The 19964-nt window shown below is 34.9% G+C and overlaps 1 protein-coding gene and 1 long non-coding RNA gene across 5 annotated transcripts in view; one reads left to right on the forward strand and one right to left on the reverse strand.

Annotated features, from left to right (window-relative positions):
- Positions 1–12402, forward strand: part of LOC109091295 (sodium-driven chloride bicarbonate exchanger-like) — a 39963-nt gene extending 27561 nt beyond the window's left edge. For 3 of the 4 annotated variants that reach the window (XM_042766162.1, XM_042766163.1, XM_042766164.1), the window contains 16 exons: positions 438–538; positions 653–827; positions 922–1055; positions 1628–1873; positions 1989–2094; positions 3290–3451; positions 3618–3731; positions 3836–3997; positions 4086–4337; positions 4442–4510; positions 6588–6761; positions 7190–7312; positions 7433–7498; positions 8411–8514; positions 9094–9130; positions 10839–12402. In XM_042766162.1, coding sequence (XP_042622096.1) covers positions 438–538; positions 653–827; positions 922–1055; positions 1628–1873; positions 1989–2094; positions 3290–3451; positions 3618–3731; positions 3836–3997; positions 4086–4337; positions 4442–4510; positions 6588–6761; positions 7190–7312; positions 7433–7498; positions 8411–8514; positions 9094–9106 — 2001 coding nt within the window. In that variant the 3' untranslated portion in view covers positions 9107–9130; positions 10839–12402. The remainder of the gene's footprint in view (positions 1–437; positions 539–652; positions 828–921; positions 1056–1627; positions 1874–1988; positions 2095–3289; positions 3452–3617; positions 3732–3835; positions 3998–4085; positions 4338–4441; positions 4511–6587; positions 6762–7189; positions 7313–7432; positions 7499–8410; positions 8515–9093; positions 9131–10838) is intronic. The other variant, XM_042766165.1, reaches the window with a different exon arrangement.
- Positions 12386–15119, reverse strand: LOC122146586. Its single transcript, XR_006161103.1, has 3 exons — positions 14317–15119; positions 13649–13799; positions 12386–13112 (listed from the first exon to the last, which is right to left on the reverse strand). It is a non-coding gene; the product is annotated as an uncharacterized LOC122146586 (long non-coding RNA).
- Positions 15120–19964: the final 4845 nt, after the last annotated feature.

Consider the following 19964-nt stretch of genomic DNA (forward strand, 5'->3'; position numbering starts at 1 on the left):
AATTTATTGACTAAATGATCATCTTTTCCTCTTTACTGCTAAATATTATAGCACAAAATAAACACATATGAACATTAGAAGGTATGTTGAAAGAAATAGTACAACTTACTAAAATATATTATGTCTCATGTAATCACTCAAGCAGTTCTTTCAGACAACAGAAAGAAGTCAATAAAACAGCTTGTAAACAATGTCACGTAATGTTACATTTACCTCAAGAAAACCATTCAATGTCAGCTCGAGAGTCAGCTAGAAAAATGAACACTAGAGAGGAACATTTTGCTAAATATATGACTTAACATGTTGTCTTCATTATTCTATATGTTTAAATAAATCAGTAATTACATTTTATTATAGCCACATTAGAGTAGAAACATTATTATATAAATAAAAACTGCGATCAGTATTAATGTTGGTTTTGTGTCACCATCTTGCAGGAGAAACGGAAGGTTCCTCCTCTGGCCAATGGAGGAGCTGATTTGGGGGAGCCTGAGGAGCACGGAGGCCATGGAGGACCAGAATTACAGCGCACAGGGAGGTGAGTGATCTGCAAATATGTACTGTCCATATATTTTAGCATTTTTGAATTCTGTAAATCCTCATGTCAGAGATGGACTTGGATCTCAGAGGTTTTCTTTGTTTGGATCTTCAGGTTTTTTGGTGGGTTGTTTCTGGACATCAAGCGAAAGGCACCTCACTACCTGTCAGATTACACAGATGCCGTCAGTCTGCAGTGTCTCGCCTCCTTCCTTTTCCTGTACTGCGCCTGCATGTCTCCTGTTATCACCTTCGGAGGTCTGCTAGGAGAAGCTACGGAAGGACGCATTGTAAGAACATGTTTATATATGCAGAACGTATATCAAGCAGAGGGGTTGAATATGATGTGACTGATGTTATGTTTTTTTCCATTTCCCATTTCAGAGTGCAATAGAGTCTCTGTTTGGAGCCTCTATGACGGGTATAGCGTATTCTTTGTTTGCTGGCCAGCCCCTCACTATCCTGGGCAGCACAGGACCTGTCTTGGTCTTTGAGAAAATCCTTTTCAAATTCTGCAAGTGAGGCTCCTTTGATTTGCACTAAGCATTTTGAAGTATTTCAGTCAGCTCAGGGGAATTGTCCAAGAAATGAATTGCACTGATGGCGTTGTTTATTTTCACATGCAATCTGCATTGTTGCAGCACTGTATTTCATTAAAGGAAATATGCAAATCAGGTAATGATGTAAACCCATTCAAAAAATTTGAATAAAACCATAAAAACTACAATTACACTGGTACCTGCTTAAATTGGGTTTATTGATTGATTGCATACAATGATAAAGTTGAAGCAAATTTAGAAATAGAATACAATATTAGTGACTGGAAATTAAATAAATAAAGATCACATGAGCTTATTCAATGTACTCAGTCACAGATAAAAATTTAGATTAACATATCAAGTTTCAAATTAATTAATTAATTATAAACAGAAATACATATTCACAGATAAAATTTTTAAGATTTTAATTCTTATATTAGCTGAAATATTGCATAAGAAATGCAACACTATTTAGTGAACTCATCCCCAAAGTGTCTTTTATCATTTTACCGCAAGACAGAGACTCATTTTTATCTGTGTTTTCTCCTCAGAGAATATGGTTTGTCCTACCTCTCCTTGCGTGTGTGTATCGGTCTGTGGACAGCCTTTTTCTGTCTTCTGCTGGTTGCCACAGACGCCAGCTCGCTGGTGTGTTACATCACACGATTCACAGAGGAAGCTTTCGCTTCCCTCATCTGCATCATCTTCATCTACGAGGCTCTGGAGAAACTCATTCATCTGGGAGAGACGTACCCTTTCAACATGCACAACGATCTCAACCAGCTCACTCAGTACTCGTGAGTACTGACGCACATATCAATCTTCCTTAAAGTCACAGCTCTAATTCATTTGTGTGTTGTTGACAAAGTTATCAATGTGAAACCATGTGATGTATTAATTTGTGTTTTGCAGGTGTGTGTGCACAATGCCTAAAGATCCCAGCAATGCCACACTGAATTACTGGCAGGAAAAAAACATCACTGCTTCTGAAATTGACTGGTTTGATCTAGATGTAAAGGTAAGTGTGACTATTGGTGCATTCGTATTTACGAATTGGACCTTTTTATAATAAAAAGAAAACAAGTAGTTTATAAAAGAAATGGAACAGAGAGTGCAAGTGTTAAAGGGTCAAGTTTTTTTTAATAAATAAAAAGAAAACAAGTAGACAAGCTAGAATAGAAATAGAATAGAGAGTGCAAGTGTTAAAGGGTCAAGTGTAGATGGAAGAGATGTGTCTTTAGCTGTTTCTTGAAGATGACTAAAGACTGCTCAGGGCTCAAAGAAAGTTCAGAGTTTCCTACTCATAATTAGGACTTTGTGGTGGCGTTTATGTGCATTCAGCTCATAAATACGATCTTTTGGACATGATTTAACACTTCATATGGCTGTGTTATGAATGCAATACTATCGTGCTGGATACTGATTGTACATTAAAAATAGTATGAGAAACAGTATGCATTATGCAGTGATAAATAACTAAAGCTCTCAAGCAATTAAATCTACCAACTGGCCTATCAAAATAAAGCCAAAAAGCCCCCCAAAATAAAAATCTTTAAAATGTAAAATAATGTTAACTTGTTTATTGAACTGTTGTAAACAGTGCTCTTGTTTGTGGGATATTGCTAAACTTGCAAAAATCCATACAGGTACATTGAATTTTATGGGTATATAACTGCATTCTCATAGGCTACATCACATAGTCAGTCGTCATCCTGCATCATGTTTTTTAGCAATTGCATGCAATGATGTACAGGTCTGGGCAGGGTTGGGAGCGTTAAATGCATTAATCATTGAGTGCATTGCATTGTGGCATTATCTCTTCCACACAACCTTTTACAAATAATAGGTCACCCATACATACAGAAGATTATACACCCTGCATAGTACTTTATTTTAAAAACAGTATGCCATCCCAAACATTCCCACAGACACCCCCCTCATTTCTGTGGCTCAGATATGGGTTAATACATTTCAGTGACTCGTACTTTAATAAAAGCAAATCCTCAGCTGGTTCACCTCAGTTCCCCTTTATATCTAAGCTCCTGCACACACACAAATACACAACACACAATCTAATCCACCATAAACAAATCCTTGTGATATTTCCAGTTACACATGACTGTATATGATTTTATCTGCTTTTTTTCTAGAGTTTGTGTTTATCTGTGTTCTTTGAAGCAGATGTGATTATTGAGTCTGATGTTTCGTCTCAGGGCTGTGTGGAGAACAGGGGAGAGTTTGTAGGCAGAGCCTGTGGCCACCACGGTCCGTACATCCCTGACGTCCTCTTCTGGTCTGTCATTCTCTTCTTCTCCACGGTTGCCATGTCCTCTTTCCTCAAGGAGTTCAAAACTAGCCGTTACTTCCCCACCAAGGCAAGAAGCTTGTGTGTGTTTCAGTATAGAATAGTACAATATAATATAATAATTATAATTTATTTAGACCCATTATACCTAAAAGGGTAAAAATTAAAAAAAATTTAGGCTCACAGATTTATGTTCATTTCTAGTGCTTATTCTAATTCTGTGTGTTTCTAAACAGGTGAGGGCAGTTATCAGTGATTTTGCTGTTTTCATCACCATCATGACCATGGTTCTGATCGACTATGCTCTGGGGGTCCCTTCCCCCAAACTACAGGTTCCTAATGAGTTCAAAGTGAGTCGTTAAGAGAAGTTTTACAGTATTGTGTCAGTTGTACATTTCTGCACAAATCTATCCTGTACATATGGATATGTAATTAACAAGATGATCTCTCACAGCCAACCAGAGATGACCGTGGCTGGTTCATCAGCCCAATAGGTCCAAACCCATGGTGGACCATTATTGTGTCCTTCATCCCAGCTCTGCTATGCACCATCCTCATCTTCATGGACCAACAAATCACTGCTGTGATTATTAACAGGAAGGAACACAAGCTGAAGGTGTGTTGCTAAGTCCTTCACAATATGCTTCTTTTGGTCAACAAATATTCAACTTGATGTCTTTTGTTATGTATGTGTGCCTGCACAGAAAGGCTGTGGGTATCATCTGGACCTGTTTGTGGTGGGTGTGATGCTGGGCGTGTGCTCTTTGATGGGCCTGCCATGGTTCGTAGCCGCGACGGTGTTGTCAATCAGCCACGTGAACAGCCTGAAGCTGGAGTCTGAATGCTCTGCGCCTGGTGAACAGCCCAAGTTCTTGGGCATCAGAGAGCAGCGCTTCACCGGCCTCATGATATTCGTCCTGATGGGCAGCTCAGTGTTTATGACCTCCGTATTGAAGGTTAGTGGCTCAGATTGAGTCAGCCTGCTAACATGATGCTTGCATTAAACTTTTGAGACTTTTCATCCTTTTTAATGTTTATTATTTTATGTTTTTGTCCTCAGAATATCCCGATGCCTGTGTTATATGGAGTTTTCCTCTATATGGGAGCATCGTCTCTCAGGGGCATACAGGTACTGCAATTACTGAATTCATATATTGTGCATGACAGATGTTTATTCTGCTATTTGTAGGAGTGGCTTATGTTACTTAATATTGTTTATATACTATAATAGTATATATTAATGTTTTGTATGAGCTTTTATTTTTTATATTTTTAATTTTAGTTTATGTTTTAGTAATTGTGTTATATGCTTTTGTAATTTTTATTAGTTTTTTATATTTTTCATTTAGCTTTATAATGTAATTTCTTGGTTTAATAATTTAAATTATTAATAATGATTTATAATTTAAGCATTTATTTATTTTTGTTTTGGTTATTTTTATTACTTCAACTTCAACTGATTCAAGTCAGCATTTCTAATTTTCCTGTTTTTTTTTTTTAATATATTTTAATTTTATATATAATATATATGGTACTTTTAAGTATTGTTTTTTTTTATTTTATATATATATAAAAAAAAATATATATATATATATATATAGAATATATAAATATATAGAATATAGAAAAAGTATATATAAATATATATAGTACTGCTTGAAAGTTTGTGAACTATTTAGAATTGTCTATATATCTGCATAAAGTCCTGAAAGTTGACAAAGAGAACCCAATCAGACAAATGAGATGAAAATAAATACTTTGTTTTATTCAGGAAAATTATTCAATATTACATATCTGTGAGCGGCAAAAGTATGTGAATCTCTAGGATTAGCTGTTAATTTGAAGGTGAAATTAGAGTCCATCTGTTCAGAGGTGTTTTCAGTCAGTGAGATGACTATCAGGTGTCAGTGTGTGCCCTGTTTTATTTGAAGAACAGGGATCTATGAAAGTCTGATCATGTTTGCGGAAGTGAATCATGGCACAAACAAATGAGATCTCTGAGGACCTCAGAAAAAAAGTTGGGGTTGTTCATCAGGCTAGAAAAGGTTACAAAGCCATCTTTAAAGAGTTAGGACTCCACTAATCCACGGTCAGACAGACTGTGTACAAATGGAGGAAATTCAAGACCACTGTTATCCTCCCCAGGAGTGCTCCACCAACTAAGAACTCTCTAAAAGCAAGACGTAAAATTCCACTAGCTTTCAAAAGACTGCAGGCTAACTTAAGTTGCAGGCAACTTTCTCACATTGGCTAATGTTAATGTTTATGAGCCCATCATCAGGAGAACACTGAATAACCATGGTGTCCATGGCAGAGTTCTCCTTTTTAAGGAGAAAGCCACTGCTCGCCAAAAAGAACATTGCTCCCCATCTGCAGTTTGCTATCGTGTGGACAAGCCAGAGGAATACTGGAGAAATGTTTTGTGTATGGATGAGACCAAAATAGAAAATTTTGGTTTAAATGAGCAGCATTGTGTTTGGAGTAAGAAAACACTGCATTCCAGCATAAGAACCGTATCCCATCTGTGAAACATGCTGGTGGTAGTATCATGGTTTGGGCCTGTTTTGCTGCATCTGGTCCAGGACGGCTTGCCATTATTGATGGAACAATGAATTCTGAATTATACCAGCTAATTCTGAAGGAAAATGTCAGGACATCTGTCTGAGAACTGAATCTCAAGAGAAAGTGGTTCATTCAGCAAGACAGCGACCCCAAGCACACAAGTCTTTTCATTAGACAAAGCTAATGTTTTGGAATGACTGAGTCAAATTCTGGACCTTAATCCAACTGAAATTATGTGGAAGGACCTGAAGCAAGCAGTGCAAAGGAGGAAACCCACCAACATCATATAGTTGAAGTGGTTCTGTACTAAGGAATGGGCTAAGATTCCTACAAGCCGTTGTGCAGGGCTGATCAGCAGTTACAAGAAATGTTACTTGCAGTTATTTTTGCAAAAGGGGGTCACACCAGATACTGAAACCAAAGATTCACATACTTTTGCCACTCACAAATATTTAACAGCAGATCAAAGTATATATTTTTGTCTCCTGTTTGATTGGATTCTCTTTGTCTACTTTCAGGATTTGTGTGAAAATCTAATTATGTTTTGGGCCATATTTATGCAGAAATATATACAATTCTAAAGGGTTCACAAACTTTCAAGCAGCACTATGACCATGTTAATTGTGTTTGCATTTGCGTTTCAGTTCTTTGATCGTCTGAGGCTGTTTGGGATGCCAGCAAAACACCAGCCTGATTTTATCTACCTGAGACACGTCCCGCTGAGAAAAGTTCACCTGTTCACCATCGTCCAGCTCACCTGCTTGGTGCTTCTCTGGGTCATCAAAACCTCCAGAGCTGCCATAGTCTTTCCTATGATGGTAAGAGATGTGTTTATATGTGTATATATATACACTGAACAAAATTATAAGAGCAACACTTTTGTTTTTTTTCCCCCATTTTTCATGCGCTGAACTCAAAGATCTAAGACTTTTTCTATGTACACAAAAGGCCTATTTCTCTCAAATATTGTTCACAAATCTGTCTAAATCTGTGTCAGTGAACACTTCTTCTTTGCCGAGATAATCCATCCACCTCAAAGGTGTGGCATATCAAGATGCTGATTAGACCGCATGATTATTGCACAGGTGTGCCTTAGGCTGGCCACAATAAAAGGCCACTCTAAAATGTGAAGTTTTATCACAAAGCACAATGCCACAGATGTCGCAAGTTTTGAGGGAGTGTGCAATTGGTATGCTGACTGCAGTATATGTAAGATATCATATGATGTCTGTGTGTTTTCTTGCAGGTCTTAGCCCTTGTGTTCATCCGTAAGCTGTTGGATTTTGTCTTTTGTAAGCGGGATCTCAGCTGGCTTGACGACCTCATGCCTGAGAGCAAGAAGAAAAAAATGGAAGATGCACAGGAAGAGGTACCCCCCCACTGCTATTGGTTGCTGCCTGCGACGACGCTATTGGCCGGCAAAGACCAAGCACTGCTGATAATGTTTTAAAAGGACAGATCACCAACGTGTTCTTTCTCTCACTTTCAGGAGAATCAGTGTGTCTTGATGGAGGATGAAGGAATTGTACAAGTGCCCTTAGAGGGGCATTGCAAGTAAGTAAAAAAAATAAATAAATCCGTGTCAAAAATAGTTACCACTTCTATCTAATCTAACCCTTAAATCTAGTTTTGTTAGAGTATTTATATTTAGTCAGTGATTTAAAAAATATTTTATTGAATAATTAATTTGACCAATTATTTAGATATTATACAAAGATATTTTTTTTTAAATTTTATTTATTGATTTGTTTGTTTGTTTAGTTAAAAAAAATGATGTTCAAAAGTTTGGGTCAGTAAGAAATTAATGCTTTTATTCAGGAAATTGTTCAAAAGCTGCAGTAAAAGCATTTATAATGTAACAAAAGATCAAATAAATGCTGATAAAACTGATGCAAGTAAACGCTGTTCTTTTTAACTTATTATTCAAATCCTGAAAAAAAAAATGACAGTTTCCACAAAGATACTAAGAATCACAACTGTTTTTGACATTGATAATAATAATAAATGTTTAATGAGCAGCAAATCAGTATATTATAATGTTTTCAGAAGGATCATGGGACACTGAAGACTGGAGTAATGATGCTGAATATTCAGCTTTGACATCACAGCAATAAATCACATTTTAAAATACATTATAAAAAAAGCAACTTATTTTAAATTGTAAATTTTTTTTTTTTTGTAATACTTTTTTGTAATGTATTTTTTCATACCAACCCAAACTTTTGAACAGTGGTGTATTTATTTTTATGAAACATTTTTAGTGTAATACTGAGATACATACAACGCCAAAAAATGTAATTTAATTTCACTTGTTTCATTTAGAGCCATACGGCTTGCAGTCATTAATTTCTGTAAAAATGTTTAGATGGCCTCCTCTCTTCTTGAAGGACAGTTACTTTCAAAATAGATGACAAAACAACAATAGTCTGAGATTAAAAATGCCATAAAATGTTTTTGTGTTCATCAAGATGATCCTTCCATAGTCAACATTTCAGATGAAATGACAAAGACGTCTTTTGGAAATATCTGCCTCAGCACTGACAGCACCAACAAAGATCAAAGTTCTAAAAGGTTTGGATTTATCATTCCCTCAGTACATTCTCTCAAACACATGACAATCTTTAACATGTCACTTTAATCTCAACACACCTGGAAACATTGCATTAGGATAATACAAATACATAGTATTTTATGCTAATGGGACATGTTCAGTTTCTCAAGTCAGTAGTGAAGACCCTCACCTTACAGCTTGTTTTATTCCTTCTATGGGACAAAAACGATTCAGTCGGATACATTTTCTTTCTTAGATCTGAGTTTGGTCATATCTGGGCCCTTTTATGAAATCCCCAACAGTCCAAAAATGCTAAATGAATATATAGGATTGCTAAAACATCTTTATCCTAATTTGGAATCAATTCCCAGTGGAATTAAATAAGACTCTTACTGGATAAAGTTAAATTCCTAGATAACTGAATAAAGTCAGTTCATCTGTAATCCAATAAGGATCCTTCAGGATCTGCACTTCATTGTGATGAAATTAAATTAGAAATCTGTTTAGTGAACTCCTCAAACATGCTGTTCTCTTTGAAATGGAAGTGTGAATATCAGGCTCACATCATGACTGAAATTTTCATCCCTGTCACTCGTAAGCTCCCTCTCCTAATGTCTCAGATGCTGGTTTCCAAAGGTAAGACACAACCCATCCCATCTGTGCACGATCACTGTATATACACTAGTGCTGTGGGTGCCTGGCCTCCATTTTTTTGGTGCTATTGTTCATGTTTCCTACTCTCCTTTTCTAAAAAACGTTGTGTCTTCCTCATCAGAGTTTAACAACGAAATAATTCCAGGCTTTACAAAGGGCATCTTACTAAAAACACTGGCATCACAAATTTTTGTTCGAGAGCATTTTGGCCTTTGTGTGCATGTTTGTGTGTATTTGTTGAGAATGTTTAATGCATGCAAAAGCATGATTTTCTGATGGGTCAAAGGTCAAATTTTAGCATGCAAAATATTAAAGGAATAGTTCACCCAAAAATGAAAATTTGCTCTAAATGTACTTATTCTCAGGCCATCCAAAATGTAAAAGAGTGTTTCTTAATCAGAACAGGTTTGGAGAAATGTAGCATTACGTCACTTGGTCACCAATGGATCATCTGCAGTAAATGGGTGCCGTCAGAATGAGAGTCCGAACAGCTGATAAAAACATAATAATCCTCAAGTAATCCACACGACTCCAGTCCAGCAATTAATGTCTCATGAAGTGAAAGCTGCATGTTTGTAAGAAACAAATCCATTGTTAAGACTTTTTTAAGATTCTAGAACATGAGTTCTCTATTCATAATATTGCTTTCTCTGGTGGAAAAGTCATCTCATCTGAATCAGTTCAAAACAGTTGTAAACGAATATGTTGGTGCATTTTGATGTAAGAGAACAAGTGGGATTTTTCATAGGAGGCGATGGAGGTATGGATAATGGACTTGTCTATTTTGGCCAGATTTGACCGTTTAAAATGAAAACACCTTACTGATGGATTTGTTTCTTACAAACACAAAGCTTTTCATTTCACACAATGTTAATTGATGGACTCGAGTCATGTAGGTAACTTGTGGATTACTGTGTTATTATCAGCTGTTTAGAATCTCATTCTGACGGCACCCATTCACTGCAGAGGATCCATTGGTGAGCAAATAATGTAATGCAAAATTTCTCCAAATCTGTTCCAATGAAGAAACAAACTCATCTATATCTTGGATGGCCTCCGAGCAAATTTTCATTTTTGAGTGAACTATTCCTTTAACTCACTGAGGTCAGACATTCATGTAAAAAGGGCTGTCAAAGTTAACAAATGCAAATAGTTAAATGTACTTAATGTTTTTTTTTTTTTTTTAAAACACTGATAATGAAAATTAAACTGATAACAAAGAGTCCCTAATGGAACTCAGTAATGTTTTGTCAGGACAATCTCTATGTAGAATATAATTTATTTATAAATCAAAACCATATGGTCTGTTTAACAAAAATTATTCAGATTTTTTTTATTGTGAAATTTATATCTAGAGTAATTATAGATATGCATATATGAAAAAAAAAGGAAACAAATGCATTAACAGGTTAATTGTGAAAGACGTTTTTCATATTAACCAATATTAAAATTGTTTAAATATTACATTAATAATTAATTATTCATTACTATAAGCAATGAAATATTTGAATCAGTTGACAGCACTAATAAATCAGTAATCTTGCTATAACTTTTGATCATAAAGAATGCGCTCACACAAAACAGTTTGTATTCTTTTGCTACAATAACACACTCTTGTCACTCACAGTTTCACATCAACTTTTCAAAGTGTGTTTTTCTCCATGATGATGCGATCTTTATTATTCCGCAGCTCAACAGTTGAAGTTGCCATTGGACATAAAAGAGGTGATGAAGAGACGGAGGCAGATTTGGATAGAGAGACGAGTTTGTGAGTTCACGTATTTTGAAACACTCTGTATTGTGCCACACTACAAGCACCACTAAATGCTTCTGTTCTGTAGGTCTGTGTGTGCCAGTCTGTGCTAAGGCACCTTGTTATATTTACATGTTTTTTTTATGTGTGTGTGTGTGTGTGTGTGTGTGTGTGGGGAGATGTTTGTTTCAAGCATCTGAATATATGTCAGAATTTGCCACCCACAAGGAGGATTGTTGGGTTGTGTGTTTGTCCAGTCCAACTGTAGTCAAATTGTAGTTTCACTTATAGAAATTAAAATAAATAATAATAATAAGGTTACTTTTGTTTTCAACCAAGTAGAGTGTATTTTGTATGTTTTATATATTTTTTTGAAAGTAGATCCTATTGAAATTCCCTGTCTTATAGCCTGAATATGTTTATTGTATGAAATTCATTCTTTTTTTATTTTGCATAAATGATAAATATTAATTTGCAGGTAGAGTTAAAATATCATTATAGTAAAAAGACATTTCTGACAGAAGATACAAATGTAGTAGTATCAGCTTTTTCAGTGTCTGTGCATCAAAATGCTCTCCACATTATTTCATAAGATACTTGATGTTAACATTTACTACTTATGAGCAGTGACCAACATTTTTAAAAGAACTTTTATGAACAGTTTTCTCATTTTGTGAACGTTATGGTAAGATTTCCCTAAAAACACAAACATATGAGCCAGGACTGTGCTCATTTTAGCCTACAACATTTTCTCCCAAGCTTCTTCATATGAAACATCAATATTCATAAATTCTCTTGTTAATCTGGACTCTTTTTTTTTTTAATGGTTATTACAAAGCTTTATTTCATTTTGTGTAGCACTTAACCATGCAAATAATAGTAAACATATATTTTGTTAAAACATTGCAAATAATCTAACTGTATAGTGCGGTTTTCACAATGTTTCTGAATGGCAGGGCATCTGTCTCCTCTACAAGACTCATTTGCAAGTCGAGAAGAGACCTTATCTCTCAAACAAACGAATTATACTATTACTGCCGATAATACAAAAATCATACAAGAAATGCAATAATATTCCTTTGCGAAAGAGGGGCATTACACCATACACTAACCAGAGACAAATCTAAACTTTATCATCAACACATGTTCATGTGATTCTGTATTTTGTCTATGTGTATAATCTTAAATAAAGTTATTTAATATGTGGATAGATTTAAATATGTATAGACCGTGGGGGGTTGGGGGGGGGGCATGAATGTTTTCATGTTACTGTCAGTGTTTTTACAGTGTTTTACCATATTTCAAGTTGGTTAACAATACTACGACACGCACATCTATGTCATGCACATGTCGGCAGCATTAAGTTCTGTTGATTTCACTGTAAAATAATCATTACTTCCTGAAAACAGTCTCTGTTGTTTGTAAAGTTATTCATTCAAATGAATATGTATCATTACAAATATGAGCAATTTCCATCCGAATAAATGTGACTGCAAATAAACTGACGCTTAAGTGTGTTTTTGCAATATTTTTACATTTACTATATACAAGGAATATTTTATCAGTCCCTAAAATGGCATGCTATTGAAAGGTAAGTTTAACACATAATTAACAAGTTATTCAAATGCCCATGTGTATAAGGGATGTATCCTGAAGTCCAGCTCTTAGTAATTTAGGATTGATGACGTTGCAAAATAACTCTAGAAGGAAGTTCCTCATGTCTTTGTTCTGGGTCTGACTGAATATTGATAAGTTTCTCAATGAAGTCCGCTGAAGGTGACCATCTTAAGGTTAGTGATACAACACAAACCACCTCATCCTTAGAGGATCATAAACCAGCTTAAAAAGCAGACCGCTTCAGTGACTGCTTATTTTATTTTATTGATTTTTATTTTTATTTTAATCATTTATCCATTCATTTACACTGATAAAAGCTATTATTTTCTTCATTTACGGTATTAGAAAGCATGGACATTCGTAGATGTGGGCTTGTTGTAGGCCTGTCCTTCATGTACGCTACAAATTTAAACTATACTTCTCCAATAAAATGATAGAATTATCCCATCTTAGGCGTCAATAGGCCCAGGCGTCTGCCCCGTGTGTCCAATAGATGGCGTGTTTGCTGCGTGAACGTCATGCTAATGTGTCCAGCAGGAGGCGCTGCAGCACACGCGTCATCGCTCTTGTCAGGAAGTGGACCAACATCACCACCTGGCGGTGAAAGTTTAGTAGGTCAATGTTTTCATGCTCTAAATCAGTGGTTTTCATTCATGGCCCTGACCTGGGGACCCACCTATCGTCACATGTTGTATGTCTCTCTGATCTGACACACTCAGTTCAGTTCATGGAGCTCTCTCCGAATGAACTGATGATCTCAATCAGGTGTGTTAAATAAGAAGAGATACCACAAAATGTGCAGAGCGGCGGGTGCCCAGGACCACGATTGAAAACCACTGCCCTAAATGACATTTATGACATTTTCTCTAACATTTACTTCATCTTCTTTTCCATTTTCAACAGTCTTATGTATAATTTATATAATTCATCGTTATATAATTATTCTGAGTGATGCTGTGCAGTGCAGAACACATTTAGTAAGAATTTTGAAAGGATAAAGTGTCTGTTTGGGAAAATAAATAACAAGAATAAGTTGCATATATCATGATAAAACAAGATAAAAATTCAGTACTATCCTTAATTATCCTTAAAACATTTTTTAATGAGTGAAACATGTGAAGTGAGCTTACATGTTATGGCAGGAGCACAGATGGCATCTCATCACCGAACGTTCCCAAGCTGATGATCTGGCTCCCAAGGGCAGTGTCAAGTAAGATGATAACAGCCCATCAGCTCACATCAAAACGTGGAAAAGAGCCCAGCTCAGTCATGATGCAGCTCCTCAAAAAAAAAAAAAAAAAAGTAAGTTAGGTAAATAAAAACTAAACATAATATGTAGTATTACTTATTCAAATATGTAGTAGAGTTTATTACTGCATTACCTGACCAATGCACTGAAATTAATGGCATTGTTCAGTATTAATAATATTAAAAAAAAAAATTTGTGCATATTACATTACATATAATTTTTTGTGCATTTATTAATAATGTATTAAATTAATACATTGGTAAATTAAATAATATCAAATATATAGTGTGAAACATTAATGTAAAAAGTACAATTTAGCATATTGAATAATATACTATATTAAAAAAAACATATTTTATTTACTTTTTACAAGAGGTGCTTAATGATAATAATACATATTATTTTAGGCATTTATTAATAACATACTCTATTAATATATCAACTAATAATAAAATGTAATGCAATATAATATAATAGTAATATATAATATAATATAAGAATAATGTTTAATTAATTTAGCATTTTACAACAACAGGACTATTATAGTACAGGTTGTATGCACAAGGCTCCATTCCACTGAATCCATTGTTCCAGGTTTTGTGTAAAAGGAGCTTTATGTCTCTCTGAAGGCAGGTACTGTTGCCTCCCTCCGATTCTCTTCCTGGTGCCTGACACAGTCTTTAGAATAGAAGCCATAGAGCTGGTTTGAGAGGCGGTAGAGTCCAGCCAGCATCACTCAGGGGCTGAGATGAATGATAAACATCACATAAGCTTCTCTGCACCTCCACACTGTAGAACAAAAGAGCCGGATTCATCTGCCGGTGTCACCAGCTTCTCCCTTGTCTTCCATCGGAGATCTCCATCAAGGGCTGGGAGTGGCTGCTATCTTTGTGAGAGTAGAGTGGGGAAGCCCTCTGGTGAGCTGGAGAGGAGAAGAGGAGAGGAGAGGAGAGGAGAGGAGAGGAGAGGAAGAGAGAGGAGAGAGAGGAGAGGAGAGAGGACACTGTTCACACCCTGAGATGCTCTGCAGGCTGGAGGAGGAAGAGGAGATGTCTCTACTGGAACTACAGCAGAGGGTGGACTGTATCATCACCCATGTTGGTGAGTGGATTATTCTCTGCTGAGGCTGATGGGGGTGTGTTACAGCTGTGATTGATCTTTCCATCGCTGATTCAGGTGCAGTCCGTGAATTCTGGGATTTATGGGAAACCATGAGGTTTCCTGATGGACAGCGATAGAAGCTTGATTTTAGACCTCTGTGTTTTATTTTAGTATTGAGCATTTTAGTGAATTTTATTACACACAGAATATGAACATGGGCTATTGAGAGCAGCAATTGCAGAATTTTATTGGTTTATTTTATTTGACTATTATTCATTTTTATATTAGAAATTACCAATTGATTTTGTTTCTGATTTTGCACCTGTTTGTTTCAGAATCACGTACTTCATTAATAATACAATTAATTCAATTAAAAATACCTTTTAAGGAAATTTCAGAAAATAAATACAGCTTAGTCAAATTTAGATACAGCTCCTCAACTAAATAAATAAGTAAAAAATAAAAATGTGGACTTTTATTATTATTAATAATAATACATATCTGTGTGTACTTATATTGTGCGTATAGATTTACACAGTATTTTAACATTTATAGTTTACCAGTGCATTGCCTGTCCAAAGTAAAAACATTAATATTTTAAATTATTATTTATAGTATTTATTAATACTATATTCTATTAATATACTATTCAATTAAAATATATAAAATATTAATAATATAACATAGCATAATATAAGTTCATAAAGTTAATTCTTATTAGATTTTTATTTAAACATTGTACAAGAGGTGCTGTTTGACTATTAACAATACAGGCTGTATGAATAAGGCTCCATTCCATTGAATCCATAGCAGAAAGCACTGATTTTAGTGAATCAAATTGAAAAAAAAAAAAAATAATAATTAATTGTATTATTTTTTTGCATTTAAATATACAACTTTTTTAAGGTTACGGTAATGTCTTTTCATAGAAACTACCAGCTAATTAGGGATGTCTTATGAAATTATGGCACAAGTTTGTATCAGAATCACATACCTCAATTAACTTGACATATTTTCGGCAAATTTTAAAATAAATGTGTTATGTAAAAAACAGCATAAATAAATCTGGTTGAATAAGTAATCTCCTCTCTGAGAAGGTGTTTTTCATCTTCCGGTATCATAAAAAGCAGGGAAATATCCAGGTGCTTCCCCATGCCAGTGAGTGAAGTAGGTTATTATGCCATGCTGCTGTTAGCACTGTCCTGCATGAGAGAGAGGCACTGCTGCCGCCCCCACTGCAGCCCTCGGGGGACGTAAAGTCCGTTGCCATGGAAACTGAGATGGACCAGTTCAGCCATATTGATTCACAGACACTCCATGCTTTAAACACACACTCACTGCTTCCTAAGTTCATTATCCGCATTATGACAGCTTTCTGAGCCAACTGAAAACCAGCAGGCTTTTTAAACAATGGTTAAACCATTTGTTTCCAATTCACTGCACTGAACTGGACTTTCAAACTAGAAGTTTGAAATATCCAAATGAAAAAAAAGAAAGAGATTAACTTATTGGACAGCCTCTCAAACCTGCCTTTGGTTTTGAACAAACAATAGAAAAATAAAAGAGTTATTTCTGGTTCTGTTTTGCTGAAAGGAAACCAGCATTAGCGGCCTCTCTGAGTGAGTCACAGATGTGACCATCCGGCCCTGTAATAGCAAGATGACTAAACACTGAGGTTCTGCTCTCTGATTGGTCACATATGACATCACTCTCGTCTTCATTTCAAAGCTGAGTGATAAATTGCACGTTTCTGGATATAGAGCTCATGAATATTTAACATGCCGGATGAGCAGTAAAGCACTCTATAAGACAACAGCATCTGAGCCTAACACAGTGTACATTTGCATATATTAGCTGATGTTCATATTTACTCTACCTTTCATAAGTTTGGGGTTGGTAAGATTTTTTTTTTTTCATGTGACACTGAAGACAGGAATAACTTACATTTTAAAATATATTCAATAGAAAATAAAAAGTCACAGTATTACGGTTTTTACTTTATTTTTGATTTAATAAATGCAGTCTTGATGAGCATAAGAGACTTCTTTCAGAAACTTTTAAACAATTTTACCAACTACTTTTAAATGCAAGTTTAATAAGAAAAAAAAAAATTAGTAGACATTGGGGTATATTTCATCTTTAACCTTTTTTCTTCACGTTTAAAGATGAATCTGGCAAAAATGTGGCTTTTTTGGTGATGCTAAACATAGTACAGGTTTGACATGGGAAAAAAAGGATTAAACAACATCATAACATTACTGCAATGTTAGGAAAGACTTTTTTACTTTTAATGGTTTTTAATGTTATGAATACAACAAAGTTGTTTTTGTTTTGTTCTTTTCTTATTTTTTTTTTTTTAGGCTGACTTCCCTTTGAGAGTCTGCGCTTTAATCAGACAGTCATTCTGACTCCACTGCTGCTTAAAAGTTGTTTAAAATAATTAAAAAAACAATGTTATTCAGTCATCCCAAACTAATCAGGATAAAGGGATTAACAGAAACAAGCCAAATACTGGGCACTGCTACAGAGATAAAACACACACACACACACACACACACACACACACACACACACACACACACACACACACACACACACACGCACACAAACAGAATCACACCCACAAGCTTAAGCAAACACACATTGTCTGAATTTCTGAACAACATAAATCAGTTGAAAATGCATTCATATCATTGTATATCATAACAGTATTTTTCACAGAACCTGTTTTTCCATACACTATCTTTCAAAAGTATAATATCCATAAGACTTTTAATGTTTTTGAAAGAAGTTTATTATGCTCACCAAGCCTGCTTTTTGTGAAAAAATACAGTAAAAACAGTCATATTGTAAAATATTATTACTATTTAAAATTACTATTTTAATAGATCTTAAAATGTAATTTATTCCTGTGATGCAAAGCTGAATTTTCAGCATCATTACTTCAGTCCTCAGTGTCACATGACCCTTCAGAAATCATTCTAATATGCTGATTTGCTGCTTAGGAATTTATTTTATTTTATTTTTTATTACTATCAATGTTGAAAACAGTTGAGCTGCTTTATATTTTGGTGGAAATTCTTATAAGAAATATTTTATAACACTAGAAATGTACTTACTGTTGCTTTTGATCCTGGCTAAATAACAGTATTAATAATAAAAAAAATCTTACTGACCTCAAACTTTTAGCGTATGACTGTAATATATCAAAACCCATTATCTTAACTTATGTTTCAAGCTGTCTTAAAGATACCAAACTCCATTTTTTGCTTTAAAAGGTTTTAAAGAAACGGAATCAATAACATAAAATAACAAAATAAAATATGCAATTACAGCTTACATTTTTTTTTGTCTGTGTGTTTTAAAAGTTTACGCTTAGTTCCTGACTGCATTTTTGACCCGTCAGATTCTATATACAGCCCGAAATCCTTGAACTGGGCTTCATTTCAGGCTGCCATCAGCGTGACGGTATCTCCAAAGACTTGGACTCACGATAAAACAGCAGCAGTGAGCAGTGACGCTCAACAGCAAATCCAGAAAGGTTAACAATAGGAAGGTCATTGTACTTCCTTCCCTCCACACAACCCCTCCCTCCTCTCTCCCTCCTCTTCTCGCCCCTGTCTGCTTTTGTGTGCTTCTCTGTATAATATCTGTTATAGCTTCAATGCTGCACTCATGTCAATCAATATTTTTTTTTCTCACACTGTCAAGGTTAGATTGCTCAGATATACAGGAAGTTCTCCATCCGGATCAAAGTCAGGCGTAGTCTAGTTCTCAGAAATCAAATGGGGCCTTTTATTTAGTGACATCCGGTACCTTTGCAGATGACTTTGAAACCATGTAATTTTTTATTACATTAATTTGATCTATATTGCTTGAAAAAATGGGCCATTTTAATTCTTGTCTAATTACACACAGGCATAAAAATGTTATTATATGCTCAGTGTGAGATTTATTCTTCAGTCGTATGGAAGAGCTTGCGCCGTTAAACACGTTTTCTCAGCTAATGGAATCCATTAGATTGTCAATCATTGAAGCTTTATGACATTGCCCTCTCATCCTCTCACATTGTGCTGATGAGTGTTTTGCAGTCTTTCTCATGGAGGATGAGAAGTAGACATTAGAGAGCGTGCTGTATTCACCACTGTATGAGAGTCACATCAGGTTTACCACAGAAATGCTCTTAAAATAGAGTCTGGTAATCAGATTACAGCATATATATCACAGACGTTATCTGAAAACACCCCTGGTGTCATAATCTGAAGCTACAGACATGATCAATTCATCTTGTACATCTATCTGTTTTGTTGCATACTGTAAGTACTAATAGTCTCACATTAGAATTTTATGCATTGTAGGTGTTCGCTTATTGAATATTCAAATTTTGTGAATTGTTTGAATGAAAGATCCAAAGGATAAAGGATGCAGATTTATTTTCACAGCCACCTTTGCTCATATTTACCAAGGGTGCCCAGTATAAGTGGTTGGGACTGCATCTTTAATATTATTACATAAATAAGTATTACGTAATCATCAGCAGCAACAACAATAATAATAGTGATGTAAAAAAGTATGGTAAGTCAATTAAAGAAAGTTAATTATGCCAATAAAATTCTAAATTGCATAATATAAAAGTCTGTAAATTTATAATAATAATATTATTATATTATTATATTAATATTATAAAACAAATGTAAAACTATGTATATAAGTCAATAGAATAAAATGAGTTATTAATGCGGTGATATTAAATTATAAATGTATTAAATAATAATAATAATAATAATAATAATTATTATTATTATTAATTTTATTTTTTATTTTACACAAATTTTCACTGACCCCCTTACACCAAAGATCACGATAGTTTTCAGGCAGTTATTGTATGTTACCATGCTGCTTGAGTGTACTTTTTCGAAAAACAGTTATTACAGCTAATTATTACAAACATTATTTTCTCAGTTCAAAGACATTCCATATATTCTTGCAAACGAGCTTGTTCATGCCTGTTTGTCAGATTGACTGTGATTTCCGGAGATCCAGACAGTAAAAGTGTGCCTTATTTTACATGCACAGGTTTCCATCCACAGGAATGT

The sequence above is a fragment of the Cyprinus carpio genome, chromosome A11 (genome assembly GCF_018340385.1).
Source record: "Cyprinus carpio isolate SPL01 chromosome A11, ASM1834038v1, whole genome shotgun sequence".
Lineage (NCBI taxonomy): Eukaryota > Metazoa > Chordata > Actinopteri > Cypriniformes > Cyprinidae > Cyprinus > Cyprinus carpio.